This window comes from Ictalurus furcatus, chromosome 25 (assembly GCF_023375685.1).
Source record: "Ictalurus furcatus strain D&B chromosome 25, Billie_1.0, whole genome shotgun sequence".
In the NCBI taxonomy this organism is placed as follows: Eukaryota; Metazoa; Chordata; class Actinopteri; order Siluriformes; family Ictaluridae; genus Ictalurus; species Ictalurus furcatus.
The window spans coordinates 17,468,725-17,488,912 of NC_071279.1; the positions used below are offsets into that span (position 1 = coordinate 17,468,725).

The window sequence follows — 20,188 nt, forward strand, 5'->3', positions numbered from 1 at the left end:
AGTTTTGTGTAAGCCTGTTCTCTCCCCCCCCCCCCCCCCCATATTATATAAGTGCTTCAGGTTTGTTTGCTTTTGTTTGTTTTTGTTTTTTAATCATTTTGAAGATTAGTAGTTTTTAAAGAAATAATATCAGATGAGTATCAGTATCAGACAAGAAAACGTTGCATTGTGCTATCTCTATTTTAATGTTAATTAATTAAGTATTGTAAGTGTTCGACTAGGTGTCAGGTATATCAGGTATATTTACATATGATTTAACACTTGGTTGTGTGACTGTACATCATTCCCTTCAAATGCTATTGAGCTTTAAATCATGGTATATTTTGTGTATGGGCCCATTCTGTAGTGAAATACATGGCAATATTTATATATGATTTAATAATTTATTTTGTTAAATATCATAAATCTAAGAGGTGTGTATCATACCTGACACCTAGATGAACACTGTACAGTTGGTTATATGACTGTAAGTCATTCCCTTCGAATGCTATTGAAGTCAGGATCGTGTTTAACAATGTCGTATGTAACTTTAGAGACGGTCCCTTAATTTCCGCGAATATCGAACATCCAACATCAAACCAACATCATTCCAGTGACTGACTTGCATGTTTCACACTACAAAAAGTAGTTTTGATTACACATTAACATAAAATATCACCTGCAGAATTTTAAAATAATTAATTTTATATACAGTATATACATGGAGGCTGTGAATGTACTCCCTACACAAGACAGCACTGTGCACACGAACCCGTATCCGTAACCCACGAAGAAGAACAACAGCATCAGCACCGACTCATTATTTTTTTCCCTACCCATATTCGAATGAGATCTCTCCCCCGAGTCATGATTGGCAGGTTACACTAATCCGCGTTCGTGCTCTGCACTATGATTGGCTGCTAATTCGTATTCTCAAATGGTTTACCAATCATAGCAGAGCAGGCGGGGATATTCTCGGAATACGGGTGGGAAAACCGCGGGGGTGACTACGTTTCCGGACGGTAGTAGTACGGTGGAAGGTGTCGCTTCTGTATATATATATATGTGTGTGTGTGTTGTGTGTGTGTCGCCATTTATATGTAGCGTTCGGCGAAATGTTCATCTCGACTTAAGTGATCATTTAAAAATAAGAAGCGTACAGTCGTCGGTTGTTTTTAAGACGCTGTACATCTTGTCGAATTGTCAGTTTGGTGTTTGTTTTAGACAAAGACGCTGTCGGTTAAACAGCTAGCTTAGCCTAGTTCTCGAGAGCTTAGCAGGTTGTACTAGCTTCAGCTCGGGGTTTAAAAATAACCCCCAATAACCTCAGTTTATTGTCATTAGTTTGACTAATTATCGGGTATATTTGAAATAAGAACATTCTTGGAGTTCAGTTATCTGAGTTTGGTGGTTTAAAAAGAACCGAGTCAGTGGTGCTAGCATAACTAGCTTGCTCCATCACGCCCCTTTAGCTCTGCACAGACGCCGCTTTCCGCTTTTTATTTATTATTTATTATTTTTTTGCACAACATTGAGTTTGTGTAAGTGGATGTACTAGGGATAACATTTGGACGCTGATTTTGCGGCGAAGCTGGCGACACCGCACATCTCCGGCTGAACAAGGTGAGTAAAGCCTTCTAAACACTTTATTACCTGATGCAGATATTGACTTTTATTATTATTATTATTATTATTATTATTATTATTATTATTTGAAATGTCCAGCACATGATCAGTTAGCCTGTCTACCAAAACAAACATCTAGCCTGCAGTAGTTTTCCTCTTCAGTTCCCCCCCACAACTCTCTTCACTACCTGAAAAGTCGCCCGGTGACGTCACACTCCTAATTTGCATACCGATTGGCTCATTTGCATGATTTTTTTTGACGTGTAGGAAGGAAAATTGATCACCATCATACGATGCTCTGATAGAGATAGTAGAGGTACATTCGCATGTACAATGTTTTTTTTTCCTTCTTCTTCAATGGGACTCAGCACTGCGTTTACACCGCAGGTCTTGATGCCCAATTCTAGTTTGTCGACTAGATCCGACGACCCACTTACGTCTTCTTTTAAAAGCGACCCATATCCGATGTCGTGAAACAACCCGAATTAGACGTCACTGGAAAAGTTTAGGCGGAAAAGGAAGTCAAAACGGTGAAATTTGCGATGGACGCAGAGGAAAATATAATACAAGGTTTGGCTTTCTGGACCGTATTTAAAGGTGAGCGAAACATCGGCGTCTTCAGGCGGAGGAAAAGAAGAAGAGAGGCCTTGGTGAGAGTTGTGTTTACGCGGTTGGTGTCCACAACCATGAGTTGATGTCGTTCACCACCATCGCTTTTTCACCGACGTATGACTCGCATTGACGGGGGACTGTCCGATCTGTCCGACGGGGGACTATCTGATCTGTCCGACGGGAGACTATCCGATCTGTCCGACAGGGCACTGTCCGGTCTGTCCGACGGGGGACTGTCCGGTCTGTCCGATATGGTAGGAAAAAAACGGAATTGGGTCACTTGAACCATGTAGTGTAAATGCGGCCTGAGAGACTAGACGTGGGCGTGTCCGGTGACGCATCGAAGTTGAGAAAATTTTGACGTTATGCAAATGTGGAGCGACTTGGTTTCACCACCCACTGATAAACGTTACTATGGCGACCTGTAGTAGGAACTCGCGACTTCATAGCTGAGCGACTGGTGACTTGCAGCGGTTTTAAATTGATGTGCGCTTTTTTCCGTTTATTGCTACGTTTACTGGTGTTGCTCATCTGTGAAAAAAGTTACTTCCTGTTCTCGCTCACTTGCCTTGTAGCCTTACAGCAGCTGTAAACAAGATAATCCCTTACCAGACTGCCTTTCTTTTTCTCTCCCTCTCCTTTGTCCTGGTTGAAAACGTAGTCACAAAGCACTGACACTGGAGACTCCTTCCAAAACTGTTATAAAAACTTCAGTTATACGTGTTTTTCCCCATTTGTTAAATATAATTTTTTTTAAAGAAATCTTATTATTGTTATTAGTAGTAGTAGTGTCCACCGTACAAATCCCAGAGTGAGCGAGCTGTTACTATAGAAACGATAACGTCTAAGAGCGAGCACATTAATTAACACACACCTGTGATTACAACCGTCTGCTCAAAAAGTCGCTCGATTTATCGCTAGGCTCTTTGTTGAAGTCTAATTCAAATCTAGTTGGAATTGCTGTTCCTAGCACTTTTTTTTTTGGGGGGGGGGGGGGGGGGCGACACCCCCTTCCCCCTTCCCCCAAACACACACACACTCTTTTAACACGTCTGAATGAGCTCATGGTGTAATCATGGTACTGGCCATGAGCTGCAGCGTGAGGCGGGTGTGTGAGGGCAGGGAGAGCACAAAGATGTGAAGTGGAGCAGCTCAGCAGGACTGGAACAGTTAACGCAGGCGAGAGGAACGAGTTCGACCAGTAAAGCAGCTCGACTTCTTCTGCAGGCATGAGTTTAAACCCCTTCTGCGTTTCTCTGGAATTTAAGCGGTGATTAGTTTTACCGAGACGCTCACAGAAGAATCCCCTCCTTTCTGTGCTTCAGGGTTCGTATCGACACGCCCGTTACTGAAAGTGCTCTACTGCCCCTGTGTACTGTAATGAATATTTATGCTTTAATACGAGTGCGGGAAAAATAGTTGAAGAGATTAAGGAGGTAAATTACTTTGTGCCAAACAGTGACCTAAACCTTGCAGACCCCATTTTAAACCCCAGTTTATTGGCACTTTAAGGACACGACTGTGTGAACCTGACGTCGTGGGCGGTGTTTGATGTGAGTCTTTCGAGTCGAACGATCAGTTCGAGGATTTTTTGTTCGGCGTACAGTTCGTCCAGGACGATCACACCGCCTCCTGAGCAATCTAAAAATAGCCAGTAGTCATTATTTTATAACCTGCGTGCATGTCTGTGTAGAGATGTAACAGTATGAACGTTTCACATCACGATTATCGTGACCCAAACCATCACGGTTATCAGTATTATCACGGTATTGTTAAAATGTGCTGAAAATGTACAGAAGTACTCAAGCACACATTGAAATCGTTTAAACAGGTTGTATATTTGACGACTATAAAATGATGGATGGTTGTAACTAGGCTTGCTGTGATAGTCGGCGTTATTAGACCGCACACCGATTTGGCCACATCACTCGCCCACCGCGGCACCGCCCCCACTGTCGCTTTGCTTTTTTTTCGCCTCGCTCTTGCCGTCGGCCGGATCGCCTCGCTCTTGCCGTCGGCCGGATCGCCTCGCTCTTGCCGTCGGCCGGATCGCCACGCCCTTATCACGTGATAAATTGAATCTAACTCCTGCTGATCTGTGCTGCGACTCTGACTTATTCGTCTCGTGCTGAATTGAGCAGACGCATTCGGTTTTTAATTTACGCTCATAAACAACATTGCATGCTGCGCCTGCGTCAGACTCATGCTGGGTGTGTGTGGACAGCATTTACCGCTTTAGTGAAGTCACGATAATTAAATGTGATCCTAACCGTCAGGGAGTTTTATCATGAAACCGGTAACCGTTTCATCCCTATGCCTGTGTTTAGAAAAAAAAAAATTCTTTTCGCACCCACCCCAACACAGACTCCTATTGCCTGCACTGAAATACTGAAAATCCCCAGCGCAGACCCTTGGCTCGTTTAAATCACTGAATCAGACACTGATCTATTGAACGAGAGCGGGAAGATGCTCAGTCTTAACCAGAAAGATCCAGTGAATTGAACGCTGCTCTGTTGAATGACAGAGGAGCAAATAGCAGTCTTGACCATAATGATTCACTGATTTATTGAACAAGGGAGGCGCAAATCTGTTACAACTGAAATGATTCACTGAACAAGAGCAGCGAATCAGTCTTGACCGAAATGGCTCACCGATTCAAGCAACGATCCACTAAACGAGAGGAGGAGCAAATCTGTTACAAGCAAAATGATTTATCGATTCATTGAACAAGAGTCGAGTGAATCTGTTACAACTGAAATGATTCACTGATTCATTGAACAAGACAGGGGTGAATCTGTTACAACTGAAATGATTCACTGAACAACAGAGGAGCGAATCAGTCTTGACCGAAATAATTCACTGACTCAAACACTCGTCCACTGAACGAGAGAGGAGCGAACGTCTGTAAGCTCAGAGGTTAATGAACGACACATCCTAATTTTTAAAATTTTTTTTTATCTGTTTAGAGTTACATTTTAACATTACCAGTCCTGCCCTCACCAGCCTCTATTTTTGCTTCCTCTTTCCTGAAGTTAATAAATGCAAGTTTTTCACGTTATGGAGAAAACTGTCCTGTAGCGGAACGCTTAACGGAAACGCTTTAACTCGAGGCTTCATCACTGACGGAGCCTTCTTTCGTCTTCGTTAGGCTTTAATACTGCGAGCAGCTGCCGCACTCGTCCCCTGTTAATGAACTGTTACTATAGAAATTATATAACGACCAGCAATTCTCTTCAGAAGCAGTACGGTCTGTAATACAGGATGAATTATACAGGTTTAGAGCTTTTTACAAAAACCCTTGACGGGGGAATTTATAAAAGCATCCTAAAATTTAAAAAAAAAAAAAAAAAAAGCAGACAGGTTTTTTTTGTTGCTCTTTTCTCATTAAACTCGTCTCTGTTATGGTTCACTACTGACACATTCGATAGAGATTACGCTGAAAAAGTGCCGAAGTGTTCCTTTAATTAATTACCAACATGCAGTCTGACACGTTTGTCTTTTGTCTTTAATTCCCTCTGCTTTGCAGTTATTTGTCTCCCACCCTCGTGGTGCGAGCAATCCCGACCTGGTTTTTTTTTTTTTTTGTTTTTGCAAGCCGAGCTCGTTCACAGAGCTGCTGGTTATCCATCAGTGATGTCTGAAGGAGAAGCAAAACAAGCTCCCGCTCCGACCTCCACCATGGAGGCGAAGTCCGAGGCAGCGGCCGCCGCTCCGACCGGTCAAGGCGTCTCGTCTGTGTCTTCCCCGGTGTCCACGGTAACGCAGGCTCCGCCGGCACCTACGACGGCGACCGAAGACGAAGAAGAGGAGAGCGAAGACGAGTCCGAGATCCTGGAAGAGAGCCCGTGTGGACGCTGGCAGAAACGCAGAGAGGAGGTACCAAAGCGTGACTGCTTTTTTTTTTACTTTCTTCTAATGCAATAAATATAATAGCGCAATAATAGAATAAACTGCAAGTAAACATGATTGAACTAATTCTTACATTTATTTACCAGGTCAACCAGCGAAATGTTCCAGGCATTGACAACGCCTACCTGGCCATGGACACAGAAGAGGGTGTGGAGGTGGTGTGGAACGAGGTCATGTTCTCCGAAAGGAAGAACTTCAAACTGCAGGAGGTACGACTGAATCATCAGGGAAACACGCGGATATGTCCGTATCGAACATAAGATTCATTACAGAACTCAAATATAGGGTGTGGAGACATGACATTAACTCTGAAGTTCTCATAAGCGTTTATTTAAGTCGTTGAGCCCACTCCTATTTCCATCCATGTACACAAAGCTCCGCCCCCCAAAACTCATAGCGGTGCAGCTAGAGTCAGCGTTAACAAGGGCATCGCTCAGATATATTCGACCACTCGATAGCATGATGATTGAAGAGGACGTGAAGGGGTGTTAATATAAAAGGGGCGTGTCTATACAATGACTGACAGGATGGAAATTTGAATACAAACAACCATCCTGGAACAGAAGGCAGGTTTCCAACCTCGTTTGTTTATACATCTACGTATATCTATGTATATACATACACTTGTTCTGAGATAATGGCGTAAAGTATTATTTTTTTAAATAATTTCTACATAATGTTCAGCATTATTTGTAAAATTTAGACTTACTGCACCTTTTAATTGTCGGCCGTTTGTGTGTATGATCGGACATTTACTGTACCATTGACTTATTTATTTATTCAAAATACTTGTTAAAATGCACCATTGTCTATTATGTGATTATGCTTTCTTTTTTTTTTCTTTTTTTTTTCTTTTTTTTTTTTTTTGTGTCTGGCTGTCTAGTTCCCCAAAAGAATTTCGCAACCCGTTCCCTCTGGACTCCTGTCCTAAATCTCACCGCCTTTTCTCTGCGCAGATCGTTTTGTTTTCGGTACAGTTTACTCCCTTTAGTAAAGCTTCAATTAAATTCAGTTCATGCGTTCAGCCATCTGTCCATGCTCTGTGCACACACTGCGCTCCTCTTAGCAGAAGCACATCCTGCACTTTTAATGACACAATAAAACGACCCGTTGGACTGGAATGTAGGAAATGCTCTACCACTGCCGGATAAGCTCACGAGTTTTGGATCGTGAGTAAATCTGGCTGGAATGTAGTAGATCTTTATTATTAAAAAAAAAAAAAAAAAAAATGTTCTCAGCTATGCACATGCAACCTCGACAGTATGACGGTGCTCCCGTTCTGGCACGTCTCACAAAAAAATTATTTTTTTTGGGGACACGTATTGAGAGCATGCAACCTGCACCACCGTTTTGCCTCGAGGGTTTTTAAACCTTCACGAATAGATGCACCGTGACTACTAGGTCATGTACTAACAAGGTGAACTTGGATGGATCTGTAGGCAAACAAGACAAAGTCGTAGAACTTTCTAGCTTTTCTTCACACCCCGTGCTTGTTATCTCTCCACGCTCCACATAGTCGGTTTCTATTTTTGAGCAGGGCTTTAATTAAGTACTGAACATACATTTGCGGTGCGTGAGGCTTTACTGTTAATTTGTGTCTTCTTAAAGAGACACCAACCCTAATTTTACAGTCAGCTAAATTCTAACTCTTGCTTAAACTGCATGCCTTTTTGTAGAGTTTTGCATTTCAGGCACGCGAAGAAAACATTTGATGGTATTCACGGACTTGTCGGCGGTCCCGATCGACGCGCGCCGTCGATCCTGGTTTTTCGGTAACGAGGCGATTTCTTGTATTCCAGGAAAAAGTGAGAGCGGTTTTCGATAACCTGATTCAGCTGGAGCATTTGAATATCGTGAAGTTCCACAAGTACTGGGCCGACGTGAAGGAGAACAGAGCCAGGGTAAGTGACTCGGCGTACACCTGGATTTGCCTAAGTTTTGTTTAAAAGCAGGTTGTTACAGTCCATTATGTGCTTCATTTCAGAAGTCGGTGTGATCTGAGATCTGATGTGCTCAGAGCCCAATTTTGGCTTGTAGTGCTTGTAAATTGTCACGTCTAAGCTGTACGTTTCTCAAACGTGAGAATACAACGTTATAGTTTCAATACTAAATGTGTAAATGTTTGCCTTGGGGCAACGAGACAAAACCTTTAGCACGTGTAGTGAGAAATTTATATAGAGGGTGTCCGGAAGGCTACGAGAGTATAAATATTACGCTACGTGTTCATGCTACTTTCTCAGCGGGTTTTGCTCGACGTTGGTTTGTGACCTTTCGGACAACCTGTAAAATAATGGCACAGGCCAGAAGAGTGGCGTGAAATGAAAGCGATTTCACTCTATGTTATGATGGCTCAGTATTCAAAGCGTACCAGTGTGGTTTCGTTGCCCTTCGTTTGAATGAAACCGGTGCCTCGTTATTGAACAATAATCCACGGCAGGGTGGTGTGACGAAGTGGAGTTACCGTTCTCACCCTGAAGTTGATTATTTTCCTTTAACAGCATGTCTGAAGTGTTTTATTTCTCTTACCATGGCTATTCGGAAAAGTTTTAAAATGTATTAATGGACATGTCATACTTTTTTAATCCATTTATAGTTGGACTTAAAGTCGTGCCTGCGAGACAGGTCGATTTCCTAAACAGTTATTCCCTCACTAGCTTCGTTTTTTTCTCTCCTCTTTCCCTTGAAGTAAATACGACAAAACAATGTCACGTTACATAGAAAACGTAAAGAAAGCATGAACTCCTCTGTCCCGAAGACTTAAAGCTACAGCGTTATCTCTGACTGGCGGAAAACTACATATCAACAGGGATACACGTATTATTAGGGCCTAGGTTATGTCGAGCCATCCGCCATACAAGTCCCCGTCGCTATAGAAACTATCACGTATCAGAGCGAGTGCGTTAACGTAAACCTGAGATTTTTCTGTAACGACGTTGTCTTATAAACCGGTCCGAGCTGCCGATGTTACAGAAACCAATCAGGATTCAGCAGCGCTGTGGGATAAAACGCGTATCTATAAGTTTAGTAGAGTGGGAAAACCTTCTGAATATTTCTAAGAGATTCATACGGTGGGTTTTTTTTTTTATTATTTTATGTTGCCGTTTAACCTGAAACGACTTCTCGTTCTTTCCCGTCAGGTTATTTTTATAACGGAGTACATGTCCTCAGGGAGTCTGAAGCAGTTTCTGAAAAAGACCAAGAAAAATCACAAGACTATGAATGAAAAGGTATGAATGGGTTTTTTTTTATATATATATATATATATACATGACTCTGCCAGATGAAAGTGAAGATGTGTTCAAGACAAATGTACTTTATTCTCTTACCGTTAGGCGTGGAAACGGTGGTGTACGCAGATATTATCTGCTTTAAGGTCAGTTATTAACCCTTACATTTCTTTCCTCTCTTAACTCTCTGAAGTGCTTCGTTTTTGCTAGTAGTGACTAACTAATTAGCTCGTATATGATTTCACATAAAGGACTGAATGATCAGGGGCACGTCTGACACGTTAAAGAATATCGAGTTAGTCGAATCTATATTCGTGCCGTGTTTAAAAACGGTCTAGACGATATATATGTTTAATAAAAAAATCCAATAATACCACACACGATTTCTTTCTCCATGTGATGATGATGATGTTATTTCTCTTTAGTGTGCACTTCTTAACTTTTTTCCCTTATTGGTCCTTCAGTTATCTGCATTCATGTGAACCCGCCATCATCCACGGGAACCTGACCTGTGACACCATCTTCATACAGCACAACGGCCTCATCAAGATCGGCTCAGGTGGGCCGCCACTCTAGTACAAAGGTTCTTAGTTTGCGGCCTAAAAAAAGGCACATTTTCTTAGTGTCTTAGTGAAGTTGAAAGAGCTTCGGAGACGCGTCTGCGTTTCCTGCTCGTCAGACGCGGTAAGATGCGAACCCGGTTATACGGAAGGCCTAACGGAAGTCAAACGATTGAATTCTCACACGTTTATTTATATACACGAGAAAGCGGTTAGTCAAAGTGATTCGAGCGCTTTATTCGCAGCCAGGACAGGAAACGACCGAAAACCAACCACAAGTACGGCATATAAGACTGCGTCGTGCTATTTTAGGGAAATAATCAGTGAATAATAATCAGGTTTCCACCCCGTTGACTTTTTTTCTCTCTCGTATAACAACACTTCCTGATAGGTTTTATTATTCTTATACCAAAGCATTTTCCCAACGCTTAGAAATGTCAATTTACTAAACGTTTATAGTTGCGTTTAACGTCGTAGAACGTCCACGAGACATGTTACTTCCTCTCATCACTTACGTCGAAGCAGCCGTAAACGGCAGTTCCTTCCGTGACATCTCTTCTTCCCTCTCGACGTTAATAAGAAAAACGCAGCTTGCGACGTTGGCGAGAATTTTTTTGTTGTTGTTCATTTCTGACCGTCACAAAGCACTGACGCTGGAGACTCCTTCCATGCATGTTAAATAAACAGTATCAGTACAGGACGGTATCCAATCTTCTTTGTTAAATAAATCTGTTATTACTATTCTTCGATCACGCGGTGCACCGCTGTAAAGCGTTACTATAGAAACGGTTGCGCGTTAGAACGGGCGCCTTGATATAAACTTGCGATTTGGATTACAGAGAGCGGAAATTTATTCGACACCTAATGATGAAACAGATTGGAGGGTTCAACAGCGCTGTGGCGTAACGATAAAGCAGACGAGTTTATAACGACTGACGTGGGAAATATGAAGCGGTTCTGAAGTGTTCTGTTAATGTCGTGATTTTCTGTGTATCTTCGCAGTCGCTCCAGACACCATCAATAATCACGTTAAAACATGTCGCGAGGAACAGAAGAGTTTGCATTTCTTTGCACCTGAATACGGAGGTAACGGACCTTTTTTTTTTTTTTTTTTTTTTTTTTTTTTTTTTTTTTTTTTTTTCTCTCTTCTTTTTTTTTTTGATTGAACACATGAGCATAGATTTAGTTGTTATCCTGTAAATGTCTCATTTTAAACATTTCTCTTCCCTACATCCAGTGGTTGCTAGCGTGACCACAGCCGTGGACATTTATTCCTTCGGAATGTGCGCCTTAGAGGTGAGCGGCGAGTCCGTGACGTTTGCGCTTCACTTCCTGGGAAATCTCGCCCCAGTCAGACGTTTTCATTTTCAATCTCTCTGTTCGTAGATGGCTGTGCTGGAGATTAGTAACGGCGAGTCGTCGTACGTGTCGCCAGAAGCCATTAACAGTGCCATCCAGTCCTTGGAGGACCCCCTGCAGAGAGTGAGTCATCCATCCATCCATCCATCCATCCATTCATTCAGTCATGCATTCCTGACATCTGTTGTTTATGTTAAGTAAGAGATCTGGCATCAGAAAAGCTGGTTTTTTTAAATCGACCTTCCTTCAGAAAGAGCATCACAAGCTCTCCAGCATGCAGGGTAAATGGTTAGATATGTAGCAGGAAATTCTGCGTTTATTAGCGGAGTACCGAATGCTAGTTTATAAGCTCTACAGTGTGTGTAAGCTGTTGATTTTGTGTGCGAATCTGCAGGAGTTCATTCAGAAGTGTCTGGAGATAGACCCCAGTAAGAGGCCCACAGCTAGAGAGCTGCTTTTCCACCAGGCGCTGTTCGAGGTGCCTCAGCTGAAGCTCCTGGCGGCACACTGCATCGTCAGCCACCAGCGTGAGTCCCGTCTTCTCGACAAACCCGCCGTGTGCGATGTGACTCTTTTTTTTTTTTTTTTTTTTTTTTTTCTTTTTTTTAAATGGAGCCGAACAGGAAATGCCGCGGCTTTTGTTTTTGTAGCACTGGGGACTGTTTAACAGGGTGGCGTTTTAGTAAATCCTCTGTCCTGGGGTGTTTCTGCATTGGGCTTTAACACAAATCAGCACGTGATGTGAGTGAATCTGCTTTGTGTTGTAGACATGATCCCTGAAAACGCTTTGGAGGAAATGACTAAGAACATGGACCCCAATCGGGTGATCATGGAGATGAAGGAAGTGCAGCTGAAGTGAGTGTCGAGCAAGCAGCATGGAATGAGGATGTGAATCTGTGCAGAAAGACGAAACACACAAACAAGTTTACTAGATCAGTGTTGTGTGTGTGTGTGTGTGTGTGTGTGTGTGTGTGTGTGTGTGTGTGTGTGTGTGTTGAGTAAATATAACGTGTATATATCTCTGCTCTTGCAGGTTGTCCCAGTTTCCAGCACTTGAGCTTGACAAGTTCCTGGAAGATGTGAGGTGAGAACTAAAAGAGATAAAACACTTAGCGTTGCGTTGTTAACAGGAAAGTAATTAACGACGGGGGCGGAGTTACTGTTAACACCCTGAAGTTGATTACTTACTAAGAACAGCATGTCCTGAAGTGTTTTACACTACAGCAACTTGCCATTGATCGCTATCGTTATCGCTGTAAGCTAAAGTCAGGCGTATTTGTCCGCGTGTAGGAACGGGATCTATCCGTTGACGGCGTTTGGCGTGCCTTACCCACAACAGCCCCAGCAAGAGGCAGTGAAATCCCCCATCGTCCCGCCCTCTGTGAAAACACCCACGCCAGAACCTGCCGAACTGGAGACCAGGAAGGTGAGCAACACAAAGCCGTGGTGCAGGTTTAGGGTTTGATGATGTCCACGGCGTCTCGAACACTCCTGAGCCGGTTTGTATCGCCGGTGATTTGCAAAGTTATACGAGGAAGGTGTTTCAGAGTGCCTTTCCGTTCCTCGTTTACTCAACACCGTAGACGGAAACTCGGACTCGGTGCCGAGCCGATATCCGGTTTCTACCCGCCTCGTTCCTGCTCTCGATGGTGTGTAACGTGAGAGTTGTGCCACGTACGTGAGGCGTTAGTGGTGATATTTTCACCTTGTTGACTCACCAGACTGAGGTTAAAATTACAGATAGAACGAGACGAAAAGAAGAGACTAAATGTGGTTAAAAGGGATTAGTCGTTCCAACCCCGTAAGACTTCCGTTCGTCTCCGGAAGACGAACGGAGACGTTTTTAATGAAACCTGGGAGATGTCCGTCCCTCCGCTTATAGTCCAAGTAACCAAAACTTTCAAGTTCATAAATGCGTCGTAAAAGTAATCCATGTTGACTACAGCGGTTTAATCCCAATTTTATGAAGCGATACGAACGCTTTGTGTGCGCAAAGAATTTGAAATGAAGTCTTTATTCACGAAATATCTTCTCTTCCGCATAGATCTCAGACGCGCGTTCGCGAGAGAAATTCACGTCCTCCTCTATGTCGAAATCCTCAGACATCTTCGTTCCAAACATCGTTCTAAGCGACTCGGTTTGTGTAGAGCGTCCCTCTTCCTCTGCTCCGGGAGCGCTGCACTGTATTAAAAATGTCTCCGTTCGTGTTCCGGGTTTTGGAACGACGTGCGCGTGAGTAATCGATGAGAGAATTGAAATTTTTGGGTGAACTAACCGTTTAACAGTTTGAGCATCACACGTTCTGACGTCAGGGTACTCCATGGGAACAAACGTCTGCATGGTTTCCACTGCTGTCACGGAATGTCGATCTAAACGCCGGTCTCGTATGAATCGCAGCTCGATGAATAGTATGGCAGGTAGGCGTAGATTACGTCAAAATGGTGCCTTTGTGTCCTGCTCTTTTGCTGTGTTGATCAGGTTGTTCTCTTTTCTTCAAGGTGCTTCAGATGCACTGCAACATTGAGCCTGTGGAGGAAGGAGCGAAACATCATGTGAGGCTCCGCCCCCCGCCCCGACACACACAGATATAGTTCACGGTTCAGACAAAGTCCTAATATGTTTCTTCTTCCTAAACAGTTGACCTTACTGCTCAAGCTGGAGGATAAGCTGAACAGGCATTTGAGTTGTGATTTGGCACCAAGTAAGTACGTGGAGTTTTGCGTATACGGTGCTCCACAGCGGGGTTTGTAAACCCTGCCGCCTTGGAGTTTTCATTTCATTCCATCTTTATCCGTTATGGAGGGAAAAAAAAAACCAAAACCCGTCAATTTTAGTTTAAATAATTATACAATAAAAATTGCTGCTATAAATGATGAAGCGATTTAATAGGGAGTAATGCTTTTAATCCAGCTGAAAAATGCTTCACCCATATTTCTCTAGGTTTTTAAACAGAACTATGAATTATATCTTGTATTAAAGCTCATGCTGCTTCGTTTATGACTCTGTGTGTGTGTGCAGATGAGAACGTGCAGGAGCTGGCGGTGGAGCTGGTCCAGCTCGGCTTCATCAGCGAGGTAGGTGCTTCAGCGCCGTCGGGTTTTTCCCGTCCTCTGACGCGAATCCCAAGATCCGATTTCATTCAAATATTTGCGTTGTGGCTTTTATATAAACATTGTGTCATTAGAATAGCTTGTGATCGCATGCTAGCGAGGCTGTTTCAAATAAATAAATAAATAAATAAATAAATAAATAAATAACCCTGAATAATCAGGCTTGGGATATTAAATTTTAGGTGCTTTAGTGTAGATTTGTAAAGCAGTGCTTTGGTATTCCTCCAGCCTGCTGGACAGATGCACGATATCGATCCGTTTTTATTAATCCCTCATGGGGGGGCATGATGGTAAGACTATATCATGTCTGAGATGGTAAATACTTTTTCATTATAATATAAACGTGAGCGTATTGGTGTCATTACAGAGTGAATGGTAGTAGCACGGCGTGTAGTGCAGTAAATTTCAGAGAAACGTGCAAAATGACACGTCCTGGCGCAGCATATCGGAGCATTTATTGGTAATGAAATAATCCTCGCTAATTGGCTGAGCGTAGTCATCTGTCCAACTTGGCTCTCGTGTGAAAGCTGATGCCATACCATCTGCCCAGCTCTCGCGCTCATGCTGTTCCCTCTCTTATTTTAGTTCATTACTTTCATATCACCTTCTCCTCATCCGTGCCTTCAATCTTTTGATCGGCGTCTTTGTTGCGTCCTGTAAAGCCATTTCACATGATCTATGGAGGATATTAAATGGTTCAGTGAAGCTACTGTAACTGGAGAGGTGCCAGAATGTACAGTTTATGATTTAAAAAAGGATTTTTTTTTTTTTTTTTACCCCTCTCTATGGTGATGTGGGAGAAACCCGAAAACCACACTCTCTTTCAGTAGATGGACCAAACACAAAAAAATATCTCCTAGCAGAAAAGCCAAATCACGCTAAAGTCGCACTTTTGCTTTGCGCCAACTTTATCTAGGTGAACTTTGACCTGTGGCTCGGTCCCATGAGTCTGTAGAAGACAAGAAGCTGGGATTGTGGTGTCTTTGGTCTTTCAAAATAAATGGCGAAGGACAGTCCAATCCGGACCGAGAGCTAAATCTTTGTGCTAGTTATCTGACACCTGGCTAAATGATTGTGTAAGCGTACGTGTACGAATGTATGGATCGGACATACACGTGCTCGTTCGTCCTACTGCGTTGGTAAGTGGACTGCAAAGATTTACAGTGCCCTCCATTAATGTTGGCGTCCTTGGTAAATATGAGCAAAGAAGGCTGTGAAAAACTTTCTTTACCGTTTAAGCTTTTGATCTTTTGTTAAAAAAAATCACAAAAATGCTCTGCTCTTACAGATATCAAACAATTGCAAACACAACACAGGTTTATTAAAAAAAAAAATCTTTATTAAATATAGGTGTGCAACAGTTATCTTCTCCTATAATGCCTGATGAGGTTGGAGAATACATGGCGAGGGATCTGAGAGCGTTCCTTCCTGTGTAACAGGAAGTCATGGTTGAACAATTTCCTGTTCCTAGTCACCCAGGTGTTCTAAAATAACAATTTAAATATCACTGGGAATATACTTCAAATATATTTTACTCATATGAATCCATAGGGGGTCAATCATTGTTCCACACCTATGTTTAACAAAGGTTTTTTTGTTTTTTTTTGGATAAACCTGTGTTCTGTTTGCTTTTGTTTGCAATCCATGAGAGCAAAGTATTTTTGTGAATTTTTTTTTTTTAACAAAACTTTAAAACAATAAAGGCAATTTTTTCACAGCTGCCTTTGCTCATATTTACCAAAGGGTGCCAATATTAGTGGAGGGCACTGTAGATTTTAAATTGGGTATCCCTGGCATAAGTAGTATTGCTTCAAAACATCCGGTGCATAGTTTCCTTAAATACACAAATAATTTGTCTGTATTAATATGCCTGTGTGTTGATTTGATCTGAATCTAATAACTGTATTCCGAATTGGTTCTCTAGACAGACATGTTGATATGACGTAATTCCCTAAACTCTTGAGTTGAAGAGTTTCTTCCCTAATTTCGAGTTAAGGGGGTGTTTTCTTGGTTTTTAATCAAAGCTCAGAAATTTCCATGTTACGAGCTTCAGTTGAACGCAGCATTAGCTAACCAAGAATGTAGCTAGGTATTTACTGCTTACCTTAATCTGAGATATCCCGCATATAGACTGTTTGTATTTGCCGCCACTCCTGTATTTCAGTACCTAAACATTATTCACAAGTGGAGACTGGAATGCTACTCGTCGTCGAGAGAACGGTCTATAGTTAACTTCTCGACGACGAATAAAAACACTGACATCCAGCTGCTGGTTTGTCCATTCCTGATCAGTGCTAGTCTTTCATTTTTCTCCTCATCATTGATAAAATCTACAGTTTATTATGATCGTCACCACTCCCTGTCACTCTTTGTACCTGCGTGTCCACATGCAGTTTTACACTCAGGTCTCCTTTAGTGATCAGTGGACTAGTTCAACAAACAGACTTCATATAAAAACCATAACGAACTTTCTTTTACTCTCACACTATCCGTCGTGACCCAGATGAGGACGGGTTCCCTTCTGAGTCCGGTTCCTCTCAAGGTTTCTTCCTCGTATCATCTCAGGGAGTTTTTCCTCACCACCGTCTCCACCGGCTTGCTCAATAGGGATAAATCCACACGCTTAAAATCTCTATCCTGTGTTTATATGTTTCTGCAAAGCTGCTTGGAGACAACGTCCGTTGTTAAACGCGCCATACAAATCAAATTGAATAGAATTGAATTGAATATCCGTTGTCTGTGTCGTGCAGGGCGATCAGCCGCGTCTCGCCACCGTGCTGGAGGAGGCCTTCTCGAAGTTCTACAGCCGTAACGGCTCCCTGAATCCTGTCACTGTTTCCTCGTAGCAGAGAGCTGGAGACGGGTGCCTGTGTTCTCCGCCGCGCCTCATCCTCACACACGGGACAGGACTGTAGCGCTTGATCGCTCGAAAGACTGGGTGGAAGCTGTTTTTTTTTTCTTCTTTTTTTTTCTTCCCTTTTTTTTTGTTGTTTTTTTCTCGCGGAGACTGGATCAGAAGACCCCGACCTGCGCTCACACGACGATTCCTGCGTTTCTGTTGTACTTCACGCCGCTCTAGGTGGCAGAAACCTCTGCCTGACGTCTGTGTACGTTTATTTCTCTCTGTGTAGCCACCTGCTTCTCTGAGAAACAAGTTATTGTTCATGTCAGTATTACAAGCTGTGTTCCTTTTTATTTTATTTAGTTTTTTTTTTTTATTATTACTTCCAGTATCTACATGGAATGGGTCATGGTTCAGGTTTTGTTTGTTTGTTTTTGTTTATTATCAGAACAAGCCCTTTATGGTTTTTTTTTTTGTTTGTTTGTTTTTTTTTTTTTTTAAGAAGCACGCTTACGATTCGGTCTCGCGTCCCGCTCTTTAAACGAGAAGGAACCCGTCGTTCACGGCTTTGGCAAGTTCTCACGACGCACCCCGTGACCTGGTGGTTATTGTTCGAGCTTTTAAAGGTGCAATGGTTTAAGTTCATTTCTTTAACTTTATATCTGCTTGAAAAGGTCAGAAAACGAAACAACGGCATCATCAAGCCACCGTTCAGCATCTCCTATCGGTAGTAGATTTCTTCGTAACCCTGTGGCAGATGCATCCCAAAGATATGATTAGGTGTTTATGATTCTGTTGCAAGGGCTTTACTGCGCGGTAATATGCGGTTCACCGCGATTGCCGGCGCTTTAAAGGAAAGATCTAGAAATTTACTAGAGCATTTTTATTAGAATTATACAGAATTAACTGTGCAAAATTCATTTAAGCAAATACTGTGAAAGGGTGGGGCTGTCGTGTTTTTTTTTTTTTTGGGGGGGGGGGGGGTCTAGCAGATTATTTATCATTTACATTATATACGTAATGTTCAGACGTGTTTCAATCTCAGCGTTTTAGCAGCTGTTTGTGAATGTATGAATTTCTTTCATTTTTGCTGTACATTTTTATTTTTTACCGACAGGGTGTGTGTTTTTGCGTGTGAGGAAAAGGCACTCGTTTGTTATTGTTGTTGTTGTTGTACCTTTTTTTTTTTTCCCCCCGCTACTTTCACTAATCTTAAAAACGATGGTTTGTTAAAAATGTGCCTTCTGCAGATGAAGAGTTGATTCTGGTTTGAAAAGGCAGGCTTTCTTTTTTTTTTTTTTTTTCTTCTTTTCCCAGCGCTCGTTTTGCTTTCGAGGTGCGTGCACGGATGAACAGGTCAGTCGCGCTACCTTTCGCTAACACTCGGATGCAGTACATGCTTTTCACGCCTCTGAAGGTAAAGTGAGTCTGTCATTTTTCTTTATTTTTTTATTTTTTATTTTTTAATTTTTTTATTTTTTTTTTTTAAGCCAGAGGAAGGTTTGAAGGGAACGTTACGAAGATCTGTATGAACTGAATAGAAATGTTTCTCTGTGGTTGCTGGTGTTTGGGTAAAGGAAAGACCCAGCTTGCTGCTGGTTTGCACACTTGTAAAGCATTTCCCCTCCCCCAGCGCGCACGCACACACACACACACACATATACTGTATATTAACACACTTGGGGTGTGATTGTGTTGGGCTTCTGAACAAGATTTGCTGTGAAAATGTCAAAACGGTTCAAATACAAGGATCTGGTTTCAGAGCCGTTAAGAGCTTGTCCATGTCGTCGCATCCTTTCTTGCCTCTTAGTATTATTATCAAATTCAGACTAGCAAAGTTTGATCGGTTGGTCAGTCAATCAGTCGATCAGGTCAGACTTCGTGGCATTAACGTTTGAGTGAAAGTATATCGCGTAAACCAGAGGTGATCTCGTGGAGTTTTGATCAGCTAGGAAACAACCCCTCGTGCTTTTTCATTCAGGTTAAAGAGCATTTACTGATCTTCCGTGGAAGCTCTTCAGAAAACTAACGATTACAAAAACACCCAGAAGAAAAGGGACGCTTTTGTTCAGAAGCACATCATAATCCTGTGGCAGAAATCTGGAAAAAATAGTAATGTCCAGTTTTCCGCTTTTTTCTCTCTCGGAACAATCATACACAAACACACACACACACACACACACACACACACTCACACAAAAACACAGCTAGTAGCTGATAACTGCTTTTACAACCCAGTTTTGTTTCTGTATCTTTTCCACAAAAGAAAAAAAAACGCACCATTTCTTGATGATAAAGGCGACACTTCAAGTTTCTGAGTCTTGTCTTGTGAGTCATTTGAAACACAGTATCACATGAGTAAAAAGGCGTAAAGAGAAAAAAACGCTTCTTAAACAGTCTGTGGTGCGTCGATTTACAAGCCTCGGTCCGCTTTGAAGCGGAAAAGGGAAAACGTTCAGAAGCCGAAAATCGACGAGTCGATGTACACGCCCCGGTGAGAGACCCGGAGTGCACGCTTTGTTGGAAAATCCCAACAAAATGGCCGTGTCCCATGTAAAAACATGCACCGTTTACGTTCTAGCAGCTATAAATATCCGTTCCTTCTCCAACCACTCTCTTTCTCTCTGAAATAAACGTGAAAACAGCTTCTCAGAGGAACCAGTCTGTCTTCAAGGCTTCGGTTTATCTGGACGTTGGATCGGACCACGTCCGAATCATTTTGGTGCTGAAATGAATCGATTCGTTACTCGGCTTTAATGGGACGTTTTCGATTCGATTCGATTCGACACCACTGAATCTGCCATGATCCGATATGCTTGGTTTTAGTAGCCTCCAACTGAGTGACCTGCTTTGTACAGAATCTGGAGTAGGCCTTCCGTTAATCAGCAAAATGGTGATGACGTACAGTCGGGTGCATAAGTATTTGGACAGTGACGCGTTGTGTGTAATCTTTGCCTCCGTACA

The 20,188-nt window shown here is 42.4% G+C and overlaps 1 protein-coding gene across 1 annotated transcript; it reads left to right on the forward strand.

Annotated features, from left to right (window-relative positions):
* The first annotated feature begins 873 nt into the window (after positions 1-873).
* Positions 874-18,188, forward strand: nrbp1 (nuclear receptor binding protein 1). Its single transcript, XM_053613819.1, has 18 exons — positions 874-1,602; positions 5,744-6,093; positions 6,213-6,335; positions 7,926-8,027; positions 9,264-9,353; positions 9,459-9,499; positions 9,818-9,912; positions 10,916-10,999; positions 11,151-11,209; positions 11,300-11,395; positions 11,667-11,799; positions 12,040-12,127; positions 12,306-12,356; positions 12,563-12,698; positions 13,771-13,824; positions 13,910-13,973; positions 14,291-14,346; positions 17,133-18,188. The coding sequence occupies exons 2-18, from the start codon at positions 5,851-5,853 to the stop codon at positions 17,226-17,228; spliced, it is 1,611 nt and encodes a 536-aa protein (XP_053469794.1). The 5' UTR covers positions 874-1,602; positions 5,744-5,850; the 3' UTR covers positions 17,229-18,188.
* The last annotated feature ends 2,000 nt before the right edge of the window (positions 18,189-20,188 follow it).